Consider the following 15,978-nt stretch of genomic DNA (forward strand, 5'->3'; position numbering starts at 1 on the left):
ACAACTAAATATTTAATCAGCCTGCTGGACCTGGCAGCAAGTGAAAGTTAGTTACACCAACCTCTTTATCCCAAGAGGGTCCTTGGAATGTATAATCTAATATGTGCTTCCTACTATATCATTAAGCAAGGGTGAGTTGTCATCTGTTTTCTCTCTTTGACTATTTTTTGTCCTTTTTAAAAACTAAACTTTCTTATAATGTCCCAATTAATCATTTAATAAGTAAGAAATGTTATTTGTCTAAGACCTTGTCAGTGCCATATAAGTATAAACATCCAGGGACACAAATCAGAACAACTCATAAGTTGGGCTGAAATGTTTCCCAGATCCAATCATGTAAAATTACAGGATCAAAGATAGAGAATTCTTAAAAAGTTAGTGAAACACAAGTCTTTTATTCCAAGAAAATCTCATCAAATGTTTTCATGGGAAAATTGGACATGAAATTGACTTTAATGCAAGCAAAGAAGTGGTTCTGATATACTTTGTTTTTTTACCTAAAAATCAGGAGATCTAAACATAGCCTCCACGTCCCACTTCTCTTCACATAGATAAAGGAACAGGACTCACACCAGCTGGTAAAAAGTAAATTTGTTGATTTAATATGGCTCTCCAATTTGGAGTTTTCAATAAAGTTCAGTTTTCCTCAAGGTATCTAGACTTTTACTCTCCCATTTATGAATGTATAATCTCTGATTCCAGTGGACCTTTAAGTACTTTTTGTGATATATTAGGTTAATCTTTGCTACTTTTCTCTATGGGAAAAAAAACTTTTTGTTTGCTGCTTTAAGTATGTCATCATAATCCCAACATTTAGATAAAAACTAGCAAATTGACTGGGTGCGGTGGCTCAAGCCTGTAATCCCAGCTACTCAGGAGGCTGAGGCAGGAGAATTGCCTGAACCCAGGAGGCGGAGGTTGTGGTGAGCCGAGATCACGCCATTGCACTCCAGCCTGGGTAACGAGTGAAACTCCGTCTCAAAAAAAAAAAACTAGCTAATTTTTTTTTTTCACTGACATTTCTCCATTGTGATTGGGTAGGCAATAATTGAAGGGAACTACTTCCTAGCTGGAGATTAGTTAGGGGTTCTTCAATCCATTTGAAAAATGTAATTCATGTATAGAGACTTATCTTAGTATACAAAAGAAAGAAAATGAGTTAGCTTGTTATAGTAAGAAAGAGGAGATTGGATCCTATTTTATAATTTCACGATGTTTTCCTTTTCCCCCAAGTACTACCTCCTAGACTCTCAGAATAGACTCAAATAATTCAAATATATATTTTCACAGTACTATATGGGATGGTATAGAGACTAATGCAACCAGTTTATAAAGTCAGAGTTTTCTGTTCCATACTTGCACCTAAAACCTCTATTTTACAAAATAAAAATGGCTATCTAGCAAAATAAATCTGAGTTCCTGAAATAATCTCTAATACTTATTGTCTCAATTTGAGTCAAATATGGGATAAGCAGAGTATACTGTAGTGACAATAACAGTGAACACTTAGAGAGTCAAGTAAATTACTTGAACAGGTCTTTCAAAACACAGCCTGGGATTGAGATTACTGTGTTTGGTCTGGATAGGTTTTTACCAAAAACTCTTTATATCTGTAAGTATACACAACTTTTCAAAGGGACTAGAGAAAACTTTTGTTCTTGAAAAAGGAGTGAGAGATTCACTATACAAAGGAAATTGTTCTAGTATATTATACAAAGAGAAAAACATACACTAAGTTACTACATGTTCTCACTTACAAATGATAGCTAAACACTGAGTGCACATGGACATAAAAATTAGAACAACAGGCACTGTGGACTACTAGAAGGGCTAGGGAGTGGGGGTTAAAAATGTACCTTTTGGATACTTAAACTAACTACCTGGGTGACGAGATGCATACCCCAAAGCTCAGCATCACGCAATATCCTCGTGTAACAAACCTGTACATGTATGCCTGTATCTGAAATAGAAGTTAGGTGGGTGAGGTGGCTCACGCCTAGAATCCCAGCGCTTTGGGAGGCCAAGTCGGGCAGATCACCTGAGGTCAGGAGTTCGAGACCAGCCTGGCCAATACGGTGAAACCCTGTCTCTACTAAAAATACAAAAATTAGGTAGGTATCGAGGCACACTCCAATAATCCCAGCTATTTGGAAGGCTGAGGCACAAAAATTGTTTGAAACTGGGATACAAAGGTTGCAGTGAGCAGTGAGCTGAGATCACACCACTGCACTCCAGCCTGGACAACAGAGTGAGACTTTGTCTCAAAAAGGTAATAATAATAAAATAAAATAGAAGTTGAATTTTTTAAAGAATAATAATGACAATGAACAAACAACAAGAATAAAGAGATGCATTCCTGTACTTTAATCTTGTGGGGAGACACTCGCAAGTGGCTATATTTATGCTAGAAATTTCAGAAGCGGGTGGCTGGGGGTTGGGGTGGGCAATGGCAGAAATCACTCCTAAAGCCTTTAATTTTAATTTTTTCATTTTCAGAACAGGATTCCCCAGTGTTGTACCCTTGCCTTCTTGTCACATTTATCTATCCAAATCACTTTCAATATCATTATGTTCAACACTGTATCTGGTTATACTTTACTTCTCTCAGTCTGTCTTTCTAAATTTACTTTTAAATTTTTTTCTCTTATGCTGCAAGTATGGTTCCACAATGAATACTCAGAACGAACAGTCGATAAGAAATAAGTACACATGCAAACCATTCACCTTCACCTGAGTTATTCTGCAGTAGCCCTCTAACTGGCCTGTCCCTCAGTAATCCATTCTTCTCACAATAGTCAGAGAGATGTTATTAAAACATAACTTGGATTATGTCATTGTCTCTTTACTACTTACTTACAACCTAATAATCTCCCCATTACATTTAGAATAAAAACCAGATTCTTCATCATGACTGACAGAACCCTCTGCAACTTGGTCCTGCTTAATTTTCTGTAGCCTCCTCTCACCTCACTACAACCATCCACAAATATTCCTTCTGTTCCTTAAGGACAGCAACCTCATTCCTACGTTAAAATGGTGTGCCTGCTCTTTCCTCCGCCAGATGCACATGGCTCTCCATACGTTCATTCAGATCTTGGTTTAAATATCACCTCCTCAGAGAGTTCTTCCCTTAGTAACTACAGAAGTAGCCTTCTCACTTGATATTATTCTCCTTTTTTCCTTATCATAGTATCCCTCATTGAAACACATGCTATGGGAGAGCAGAGTCCTGAATCCCAGGGTCTGAAACAATTCCTGGCACAGGGCAGGTGTGCCATAAATACTTGTCAAACAGACAAAGCTGTAAACTCCTTTGATGAAGGCTATAATGGTATTGCTTTCCTTTCAAAATAATCTGGGGTTCTTTCATCTTCCTGTGGCTATTTGTAGAATGACAGTTCAATTATTATGCAAGCACATTTCCCCTTAATGTTATGTGACTTCAGTATTGCTTCTGCTCTCCCAAATTTGCTTCACTTTATCTGATACATAATTTCGTTTTTCATTGTGCCTGTTTAACTTGAGTTAAATATTTTGTTTGTACTGAATACTATATTTACATGACTAGTTTGTGTTTTGTGTATTTACTTCATTTTTATATTTTGAAAACAAATATATGAGTACTTAATCATCTGCTTCCATTTTAATTCAACATTGGTACCATGGCTCACACAATCCAAACATAAATTAAGGCATCTTCTGATTAGAAAATCTGACATAAAATACTAAAATATTTATTTTTTTGGTCAGAATTATTTATAGAGCTATGGCTTTTGTTACACAAAATAACAAATATTTTCACAGCTGTGGAAAAGAAAGACAGTGATTAAAGAATTTCATGAGGTCTTTGTTTTGCTGGGTTTTTTTTTTAGGAGGTTGATTGGGGCTAATAAATTTGTGCTTTAGTTCAATTTAAAACCAACAACACACAGTGTCACCAGAGAGATCTTCAGTGTATTCAATAAAAAAAGCAAAAGGCAAAAGACCAACTGGGAAAAGTAGTTTTATATTTACAGAGGTTACAGGTCAGCACATTCAGGGAGAAATACAGCCAGTACCTTTTCTCATAAATTTTTCATACTTGAACATAAGAGTCAAATGTGACAATGTTCTGCTTCACTTTATTTTCACATAGATGAAGGAGACCAGTAAGTCACAGCAAAGCTGACTTCAATAAGCCACCAGCTAAGAATATGTATATGGATCACAGAATTACTGGTATAGTCAGTACCTAGAGACAAAAGCCTTTTCACTATACCCTACTCCAGAAATTCTTTAACGTCAGGAGACTAAAAGTCATTGATTCTACCACCTCTCACTGGCTACTTCCCATCTGGTGCTCCTTCCCTCCTTGCCCTGTTTAAATTCCAAAGTCTATCACTAAAATCACTCTCCATATGCACACTCAAACTCCGCATTCCCTCTGTCAATCACCCATCTTCTCTAGGCAAAAGAACAATCTTGGTTAAATTCAATTCTATACCTACCTGGAAAGTTAATCCAGGCAAATGAATGAGGCTAAAAAACGGACACGTAATCAAGTGTTCTCGTGCCCAAGAGGGCTAAATATTCTCAGTTTGACTAAACTTTTGACTAAACTTTAGTTCAGTCAGCTTCCTGACTCAAAGCTACTGATTTCCCTTTACTTGGAGCACTATTTTTAAAAACTTTCAACTTAGAATTCTTTTTTTTTTTGAGACACAGTTTCGCTTTTGTTACCCAGGCTGGAGTGCAATGGCACAATCTCGGCTCACCACAATCTCCGCCTCCTGGGTTCAGGCAATTCTCCTGCCTCAGCCTCCTGAGTAGCTGGGATTACAGGCACGCACCACCATGCCCAGCTAATTTGTTGTATTTTTAGTAGAGATGGGGTTTCACCATGTTGACCAGTATGGTCTCGATCTCTTGACCTCGTGATCCACTGGCCTGGGCCTCCCAAAGTGCTGGGATTCCAGGCTTGAGCCACCTTGCAGGCTGAAAATTCTTTATCTGCCTCTTTGAGATGGAAATCTTCTCCCAGTTGATTTCACAACCCAGGAATGTCTTTCTCAAAGACCCTAGAGCCATCCCTTTGAATTGCAATCTTAGAAGGAGACAGGTTCCTTTTCCCTCAGTCTCTTGGGAGGATGGGAACCTCACTTCCATAGGAGGTGAATAGCAAACACAGATGACCTAATCTTAATGAACAACTGCCTCCCTCCTGGAGTTCCCCCACTGGAGTTCTGCTATAGGACTTTCCACTAGCTCACCCCAGTGCTTAAAAGCTCTTCTACCTTTTGTTCCATGGAGTTGAATCTCCTTCCCCTATTGCAATAGTCTTGAAAAATGCTTAATTGCCTGTTTAACTTAGATTTGGGATTGCCAACATCAAGCAGGGCCTTAGTGATGCCCAGCAATCATACTGACTTTCCATAGTCCATTTACTTTTCCATTTTTCTCATACCTTCTTCCTCAAACCATTTGTACCTCTACCTTATCCTCAGTCTCATTTGGTCACCTTGCTTTCTGTATCACTATGAAAATAGAATATATCAGAACAGGCTTTCCACAGCTCCAGCCACTACATCAATCCTCCTATCTGCGTGCGCATCCAGATTGTCTATCTTCCCTGTTTCTAGAGGCACTAGAGGGCCTATGCTTTTGTGCTTACTCAAGGGGCTATATAGGCAAACCTCTCTGTCTCCCGCTTCAATAATATTTTCTGTGTTTCTCTCAACCTGACTTTCCCATTCCTACCTGCTGACCCCATTTCTCTCCTTATCTTTTCACCTAAATTAAAATCCAAGTTTTGCTGACTCTTCTCTAAGCTATTTTCTCCTCTTGGATTATAACATGCAAAATGTTCCTGATTTTCCTTTTACTTCCACAGGCTTTCCTGGTTTCTCTTCATTCCTCAGTCTCTTAAAGTAGAAATGTGAAGAATCAGTCAAGGCTTTACTCTATGGATTCCTCCTCATTCATTCATTTTCATTATTTCATTCATTCCCTTTTATCCCTGTAGATCTCCCTTCCCTTTTCTGTTATAGGTCACTGTTCACATGTATCCCATTTCCTTATTTTGTTTGTCATGAGTCTCAGCAAAATGTATTTTTGTGCTCATATATTTTCATATATGTAAATGATGTTTTAATAACTATCTCTTGTTTGTTTTAAGTTTTTCTCTCAGCATGATGTTTTTGAGAACCATTCATGGTTTTATAATAATTGTTGGGTGCACTCTCCGTCAGGATTCTGCCTTGTATTCATCCACATTTGGTTCCACAGAATGATATTCAGATAGCCAACAGCTCCCCCCACATAAAAAATGCTACAACAAACCATCTACCTGCCAAAGATCTCTAAGCTTCAATTTTACCCCATCCTCTCTCCCTGAGCTTCTTATCTCTCCACCTCAATGTACTGCTCTTCCAGGCTTCTTCATGTTAATTAATAACAACTCCAGCCGGGCACTGTGGCTCATGCCTGTAATCCCAGCACTTTGGAAGGCTGAGGAGGGTGGATCATGAGGTCAGGAGATGGAGACCATCCTGTCTCTACTAAAACTACAAAAATTAGCTGGACATGGTAGCATGCACCTGTAGTCCCAGCTACTTGGGAGGCTGAGGCAGAAGAATCACTTGAACCTGGGAGGTGGAGGTTGCAGTGAGCCAAGATCCAGCCACTGCACTGCAGCCTGGTGACAGTGCAAAACTCCATCTCAAAGTAAATAAACAAAAAATGACAACTTCATCCTTCTAGTTAGTTAAAGCAGAAACCTCAGAGTTTCTCCTTGATTCCTCTCATTCTTTCATTTTACAAGTTCACTGCAACAGTAAAGCTTTTCAGCTTTACCTTCAAAATATACTCACAATCTGACTATTTTTCAATCTCCTTCTCCCACAGTGAACAAAGTCACCATTATTACTCCCTGGATTATTGCAGCAGCCTCTTTATTTTTTTAACACAGCAGCCACACAATTTTGTTAAAAATCTAAGTCAAATAATTTCATTGCTGTACTTAGAGCCATCCAATGGCTTCTACCTCACTCTAAGTAAAAATAAATTAATTGCCATGTCCTAAGTGGCCTTCCATTACTTGCCTGCTCCTATAGCACTCTCGACACACCTTTTTCTGACCTCACCCTCCAATTCTGCCATGATGACCTCCCCATACACTATTCCTGTATGACACTTTCTTCTGTTAATCTTGCTATTGTCAATTCATTCCAAAAGACTTAGACTTGAAACTTAAGAGAAAAAGTCTGAACTTTCCCATACCACCAATGCATCTCTATTTCCTCAGCAAACAGGAAAAGGTAATTTTTTAATCTTTTCGACCTGAAACAAAACTTCCATGCCCAATACCTTTAGGAGAACAACTTTAGACTACATTCCATATAAAGCTCATCAGTTTGTATGGAAAAACTTCCTCCTGCTGCTGCTGTTATGAAGTCCCGTATACAGAAGGATAGACTAATGTGCATTGTTTCTCCTCTTTCTTAAGACTATAGCTTTATAGGTTTGGAGAAAAACAACTAAAAGTGATGTTTTACTTTCAAGCATAAAATTATTTGTATCAAATATGCTTATATAGTAATGAAATGTGTACCCAACTACTAATTCCTGTTGCAAATTTGCTAATCTGAAGCTTCAGAGTGGCAATAACTATAATTTTACTTTACACTAGTTAAAATAAGAGAAATATGCCAATTCCTATTCTTGTAAGTCAAAGTAACATGGTATTTACCACAACAAAAAGTTTGTCTCACTCTGTAATTAGGTTGATTTGCACATTTCTGTGTATAAATGTCAGACGTGCTAAGCTGCTTTCTATATGAAGTCAAATACATAGCTTATCCCAGAACTTAAAAAAGAACTTTAAATGTCTTTGCAGTTTGTGATTCCTCATTGGACATCTGTGAAACAGGCCAGCCAAGCAGGCTGGGTCCCATCTCAAAAAGTTCAGAGACTAAAAACAATTACCTCTTCAAGGACATCAGCAAGCTTGCTAAGGATCTCTTCAGGAAGGCTCTGGAATGTTGGAACGCTGAAAAAAAGAAAAACAGAATAATGCTAAACACATGAATAGCAACTTACTTTCATAAGTAATAAAATGACCATAAATCTAAATTAAAATACAAAACTATTTTATGACAAAAAAATCTGCAAAAAAAAAAAAATACATTAGCTACACAACCTAAAAAAAAAAAAAAAAAAAAAAAGAAAAGCTGCCAATGAAGATCAAAGCAATCATTTAAGCATGGTTTGAGGTCTAACAGGGAAAAGGCATGGAGTATGAAAAAAAAAAACTCAGAGGTTGGACAGACTGAGTCGAAACCACTATTATATTTACCTGTGTCACCATGGATGTATAAACCAAATAGAAAATTATAAGCCTGCCAGTCAACTGAGTGGATGCCCCTCTTGGCCAAGGGCATTCCAAAGTCAACCTGAAAAACTAGTTCAGGCCATGATGGGAAGGAAGAGATGGGACATGCCTCATTATACCCTCCTCACTTTGGAATTCAGTCACACTTTCTAGAATTAACATTAAAACAGAAATCTTAAGACTGACAAAACAGACTCTTTGTAGAAATAAGATACCAAATTTCAACCTGACTCTAGTATAGAATTACATGACAGATAGCATACCCTGAAAGAAATGGAAGTATTTTACCCCAAAATATATTCCTTTGACGTATTTTGAAACGTATTTCTCTCCTGCAGAGCTATCTCTTGTGGGAAAAATCTACATTCTATACAATATCTCCTTTGTTTTCCAGGTCTTTTCCTAATCTAGAAGAGAATTAACTAAGAATCTGACATCTTTTTAGGTCTAATAAGAATTCTGAAGCCGGCTACCTGGAGGCACATCTGCATAATAAGAACCTTCGTCACCACAATCCCTTATCCTAATCCAGAAACTCCTTTATTGAATCTGGGTTTTCAGCTAATAACTCAACTCATACAACCAATTGCCAATCAGAAAATCTTCTAATCCACCTATTACCTAGAAGATCCCACTTTGAGCGTCCTGCCTTTCCAGGCCAAACCAATGTATACCTTATATGTACTGATGGATGTCTGCCTGTTACTTTTGTAACTTCCCCCCTAAAATGTATAAAATCAAGCTATAACCACCTTGGGCACATGTTTTCAGTCCTCACATTTGGCTCAGAATAAATCTCTTCAAATACTTTACAGAGTTTGACTCTTTTTGTTGATAGGTCCCTCAACTTACAATTAGGAGAAAACCACTCTCTCCTTTGTTAGTCTGCTGTCACTAGATTCCTTCAATCTCTATTTCCCTTTCCAGGTCTCCCTCCATACACAAACCTTTCTCTAGGCTAACTCCTACGCATTATTCAAGACAGAGGTTGATTGATGATGCATTCAGATCTGCAAGCATTCACTTAACAAATTTGGAAAGCTTCCCACTCTCTCAACCCCTCTCCAGCTAGGTCAAGTTCTCCTATCATGAGCTCTTTAATCCCTTCCTACAAGTGTAATTAGATAACTAATTGGATATTTGGGGTTTTTTGTTTGTTTCTTTTTTGAGATGGAGACTCACTCTGTCACCAGGCTGGAGTGCAGTGGTACAAACTCGGCCCAATGCAACCTCCACTTTCTGGGTTCAAGCGATTCTCCTGCCTCAGCCTTTTGAGTAGCTGGGACTACATGTAAACGCCACCACTCCCAGATAATTTTTCTATTTTTAGTAGACACAAGGTTTCACTACATTGGCCAGGATGGTCTCAATCTTTTGACCCCGTGATCCTCCCACCTTGGCCTCCCAAAGTGCTGGGATTACAGGTGTGAGCCACTGTGCCTGGCCTGGATATTTGTTATTGTATGTCTTCTCTGCTAGAATTAAAAATCCATACAAATATAGAACACAATCTGTCTTTTTCAGCCCCCTGTATTTTCAGCTATTTATAAATAACAAATGTGGTTATGAAAGCATGGAATTGTGAATGCTTCAAAACACAGTGATTAGATCTGAAAGGTAGAACAAGGATCCATACTCATAGTACTGTCATTGAACAATGTTGTCTTATTTCTCCCTATGAAACAACAAATAAAAATAATAAATGATGTCAAATGCACAAACCAATAAAACTTACTTTATGTGAAATTATAATAACTTTAAATTTTTAAAAACAAAAGCTTATCAACATGTAATTCCTGAAATTTCACTGGAAAATCTTACTGGGATGTGGAACTATGGTCTTAATTAATCACAGCTTAATGTCTGAGCGGAGAAGCGGCTATAACTGAGTGCATATATAGGTGTATTCCTGATATTTGACATACAGCATAATTTTAGCTTGCTTAGAATTATACAATAAAAGAAACAATAATATGCTCTTTTGGTAAAAGCATGAAAGTTTTGCTGTTAATTTGTCATTCTGATTTCCATTATTTAGGGTAAATCTTATTAATGAAATCCCAAGGTTTTATGCAGAGGTGTAACAATTCGCCCAGGACCATCTGTTGCACCAGATTTACTGCTATGGTCTGACCCATGTGGGGTTTAATTTCCAGAAGGCAGTCTATTTCAGCAGCTGGATGGACCATATCACAGAAAGACAGAAGGAGATAGAGGAAGCTGTTTCCATGAGTTATGTAGGTTGAAAAATTTAGTCCTTCCTTGTTCTTTTAATGAGCTATATTTCAATTTCTTCTGAGATGAATAGAGTGCTTCTATTCCATTAGATATTTGTGGAAAATACAAACTACAACTGAGGTTTTTCTCATTTTATTATAATTGGCTTCCTTCTTTAGACAAGCCTATTCCTATTATACTATGCCTCTTATTTTACTTCAGGCTTTGGCTATCTCTAGCCATACTACAGTATTTTCATTTCCATGAGAGTTCTTATGCAAGAGAAGAAATTTACTAGACTATATAATGCATTAAGTAAAAACAAAAGCAGCAGGTTTTAGGAGGGCATTTTAAATGTATAGTCTTTTACAATTTAAAATTCCTTTTTAAATGCCTCAAAACACTGAGCAGCATTTATTGCTAATAAAAATTAAGAATGATTTTTAAGAAGAAACACTCTAAAATATTACCAATTATAATGGAAGAACTTCTGGAATTCAGAAAAAGAAAATCATTTAACAGGAAAAATAAGTGACTTCACTTTTATAAATTATTGTGAAAACACTTTTCTAGCCATCTTTAAGATCCTAAAATTTATATTCTTCAAATGCTAGATAAATTCTGTCTCATAATTAATTTGCTTTTTAAGAATGACTGGTCTACCAGTGGCTTACAAACTAGGAACAAAACTATTGAAAATGTTTATAGTTTGAAATTCTACCCATGAGATATATTAGTTTAGTTTTCTCTAATACATCAAAATACATCAATTTAGACTCCACTAAATTATATATATATATATATAATAATTCAAAATAAAGTTGTCTATGCTTCAGAAAACTGAAGGCAAAATAATTGCAAGGACAAACGTCCAGATAAAATATTTAAACATTAGAGGAGAATATTTTCAGTTATGTAAAAAAAAAATTATTCTAACAATTTACATGCTAATTATGAGTAATTCTTACAAAGGCATTAAAACGTTTTGCTTCCCTAAGGACTTGCAATAGGCCTGAAGTTACAGAAGGCACTAGAATGTAATATAATAGAGATGATTTAATGTGTGGTGCTTTTCCATTGGTTTTTCTAATTGAATGTAGAAATTCGAATTTGTAATGACAATAAATGAAGAGATTTGAGTAGTTTCTATTTGCCAGGTACTGAGCTAAGGATTTTATAGATAATATAAATTTCATTTTTACAACAACCTTATCAAATAGCCATGCTTATCGCTTACTCATGGAGCTATAGACTTTTCTTTTCTTTTTCTTTCTTTCTTTTTTTTTTAAACAGAGTCTCACTCAGTCACCAGGCACCAGGCTGGAGTGCAGTGGCGACCTCGGTTCACTGCAACCTCTGCCTCCCGGGTTCAAGCAATTCTCCTGCCTCAGCCTCCCAAATAGCTGAGACGACAGGTAAGTGACACCACGCTCAGCTAATTTTTTTGCATTTTTAGTAGAGACAGGGTTTCACCATGTTGGCCAGGATGGTCTCAATCTCTTGACCTTGTGATCCACCCGCCTTGGCCTCCCAAAGTGCTGGGATTACAGGCGTGAGCCACCACACCCGGCCACTTTTCAATGAATGTACTAAAAAATACCTTTCAAAACAACACTTTATTTTTATAGACAGTGATTTGGAAATAAATAAATATTAGTAACATTTCATTTAGTGACTTCATTTATTTCCAAACATTTTATTATAAAGAATGTCAAATAAATTGAAAGTCTGGTAATAAAGGTCACCTCTATCCCTAACACATAGAATCACAACTGTTAACATGTATCATTTTTTATTAATCTACTCTCAATCCAGGTATTCTTCTATGTGTGTACATAGATTAATGAATATATAGATGTTTTTGAATGAAACATTTTAGAATAAGTTGCCAATATGAAACAATTTCAATACTTCAACATATGTATCCTAAAAATAAAAACATTCTCCTAAATAACCTTAATACCATTATCATACCTAATAAAATTAACTATAAATCTATAATCTCATGTAATATTTATTCTATATTCAAATATTACCTATTGTCTAAAAGTATCTTTACTAATTAGGTTTTCTTTTCAAATCAAGGCCAGTCAAAATCTGAACACTGCTTTTGGCTATTATTCTACTTTAGTCTCATTTTATGATAATTCTCCTACCTGTGCCCATACATTGACATTTTGAAGAGGTTAAGACAGCTGTATTAGTAGATGTCCCATTTTCTTCATTCATCTTAGTAATTGTATTTATGGTAAGCTATTGCATAAAGCAATAACGAGGAGGGGGAAACCCTAAGAACAAATAATTTTATTAAAGCATGTGCCAATAAAAACAAAAATTGGATGCACATATAGAATAACATAATTACATGCAGCAGGAGTTCTCAAAGTGTGGTCTGGGAACCCAGGGATTTACTGTGACCCTTTTATATGGGTCTTCAAAATTTAAAACTATTTCCATAAGTTAGGAGTTTGCTTTTTACACTTATTCTTTCACATGAACTCTCTGGTAGAGTTCTCCAGAGATCACCTGAAAGAATGATATTATCACTTTGATGACTAATGAAACGCATATTTGTTTGTTCTTGGGTCTCCTAAAATTTTTAAGGTAGTAGATCTATGATATGCATGCTTTTTACAGAAATTAGTATGCTATTAGGACTTTTACTGTGCTCTTACTAGTCATTATACCTGCTATAATCTCTGTAACCTTATTGTCATCATCCAATAGATCATTCTTTGGAAATCCTAAGTTTTCTCTTTGCCTGAGTAGAAAAACAGCAAATAAATAAATTTGGATAACTTATTTTTCAATACAGTTTTACATATTTTTAAAACATAACTTTTAAAATTTTATCTTATAATTTTGGAATTGTGTAGTACTTAAGTTAATAAAAGAAAGTTTATTATATTATCTTTTTCTTAAGAATAGATTACTTGCCTTGAAAGCAAATTATTAGATTATTATTAGCTAATTAGAAGACTCATATTCTCAGGTCACAGCAGTCAATCTCCAAGTCCAAAGAAACTTGAAAAATATAAAAATGTGTAAAAATAGCCCATGTATTCCATAAATATGTGCTATTATTATGTATCAGTGAAATCTTTTGAAATGTCACATCAGAGTGTTCCTGACTCATGAAAGAGAGAGAATCCAAAGAAATTTGGAAACACTGCAAATAAGAAATACAAATAAGGGAGAGAGAGATCCAAGATGGCTGATTATGAGCAGCTCAGGATTGTAGCTCCTGGTGAAAGTGCAGAGAACGAGAGGACACCAAACTTTCAGATAAATTTTTGATGCTCACAGACCAGGATATTCCCAGCAGAGGAGCCCATGGGTTGCCAGCGCAACTCTTGTGGCACAGCAGTTCTTGGTGCAGAGTAAATGGAATTGGGTCCCCTTTGGTCAACATTTGGAGCTCGGGGAAGGCAGAGTAGCCTATTCAGCTGATTGAAAAGGGGACTCAAGAAGGAAGCCAGACCTGAGATTGCTGGGCAGAAAAACACCACGAATCTTAACGCCACTGTTTTAGCCGGTGCAGTGGGCTGCTCAATTCCAGCGCTGGGAATCAACAAGTTGGACGTCCACTCAGAGGCCTAATTTGAAAGTCAGGAATTACAAAGATGACAGGTGGATAAATTTACAATGATGGGAAGAAACCAGCCTAAAAAGGCTGAGAATACCCAAAATCAGAATGCTTCTCCCTCTACAGGGGATCACAGTTCCTCATCAACAAGGGAACAAGGCCTGATGGAGAACAAGTTGGTTCCATTAACAGAATTAGGCTTCAGAAGGTGGATAATAAGAAACTTCTGTGAGTTAAAATAACATGTTCTAGCCCAATCCAAAGAAACTAAGAACCTTGAAAAAAGGTTTGACAAAATCCTAACGAGAATAGACAATATAGAGAGGAATATAAGTGAATTAATAGAACTGAAGAATACAATACTAGAACACCACAAAGTATGCACAGGTTTTAACAGTCAAACTGATCAAGCAGAAGAAAGGATATCAGAGGTCGAAGACTAACTTAATGAAATGAAACAAGAAGACAAGATTAGAGAAGAAAGAGTAAAAATGAATGAGCAAAGTCTCCAAGAAATATGGGACTATGTGAAAAGACCTAATTTACGTTTGATAGGTGTACCTGAATGTCATGAAGAGAAGGAATCCAAGCTGGAAAATATTCTTCAGGATATTATTCAGAAAAACTTTCCTAACCTAGTAAGACAGGACAATACACAACTCCAGGTAATACAGAGAACACCACGAAGATATTCCTCAAGTAGAGCAACCCCAAGACATATAATCATTAGATTCACCAGGGTTGAAATAAAGGAGAAAATTCTAACTGCAGCTAGAGAGAAAGGTCAGGTCATCCATATAGGGAAGCCTATCAGACTTACAGCAGATTTCTCAGCTGAAACCCTACAAACTAGAAGAGAGTGGGGGTCAATATTCAATATCCTCAAAGAAAAGGATTTTCAACCCAGAATCTCATATCCAGCCAAATTAAGCTTCATAAATGAAGGAAAAATAAAATTTTTCACAAACAAGCAAGCACTCAGAGATTTCATCACCACCAGGCCTTGCTCTACAAGAGCTTCTGAAAGAAGCATTACACATAGAAAGGAACAACCAGTATCAGTCATCCCAAAACCTTACCAAAAGGTAAAAAGTATCTTCATAATGAAGAATCTATATCAATTAATGGGCAAAATAGCCAGCTAGCATTAAACGACAGTATTAAACTCACAAATATCAATATTAATCCTAAATTTAAATGGATTAAATGCCCCAATCAAAGACACAGGCAGGCAAATTGAATAAAAAGTCAAAACCCATCGGTAAGCTGTATCCAGATCCATCTCATAAGCAAGGACACACAAAGACTCAAAACAAAGAGTTGGTAGAAGACTTACCAATCAAATGGAGAGGGGAAAAAAAAAAAACGAGTTGTAACTTTCATCTCTGACAAAATAGACTTTAATAATAACAAAGACTAAAAGAAACAAAGAAGGACATTACATAATGGTAAAAGGATCAATGCAACAACAGGAGTCAATGATCATCAATATATATGCACCCAATATAGGAGCACCCAGACACATAAGTCAAGTTTTTAATGACTTATAGAGACTTGGACTCCTGCACAATAATAGCGGGAGACTTTGACATCACATTGTTAATATTTGATGGATCAACGAGATAGAAGATTAACAGGGACATCTATGATTTGAACTCAGTAAACTCAGACCTGAAACAAGTAAACTCAGTGAATATGTATAATAGACTTCTTCACCCCAGGTCCACAGAAAATACATTTTTCTCAGTATCACATTACACCTATTTTGAAAGTGACCACATAATTGGAAGTAAATCACTTTTCAGCA

At 36.5% G+C, this 15,978-nt stretch overlaps 1 protein-coding gene across 4 annotated transcripts in view; it reads right to left on the reverse strand.

The window, feature by feature from the left end:
- The window catches only part of PRKG1 (protein kinase cGMP-dependent 1), a 1,319,131-nt gene that overhangs the window by 422,089 nt on the left and 881,064 nt on the right, over positions 1–15,978 (reverse strand). For all 4 annotated transcript variants that reach the window (XM_002756357.7, XM_017963432.4, XM_035266233.3 and 1 more), the window contains one exon: positions 7,963–8,026. In XM_002756357.7, coding sequence (XP_002756403.1) covers positions 7,963–8,026 — 64 coding nt within the window. The remainder of the gene's footprint in view (positions 1–7,962; positions 8,027–15,978) is intronic.

The sequence above is a fragment of the Callithrix jacchus genome, chromosome 12, assembly GCF_049354715.1.
Source record: "Callithrix jacchus isolate 240 chromosome 12, calJac240_pri, whole genome shotgun sequence".
NCBI lineage: Eukaryota > Metazoa > Chordata > Mammalia > Primates > Cebidae > Callithrix > Callithrix jacchus.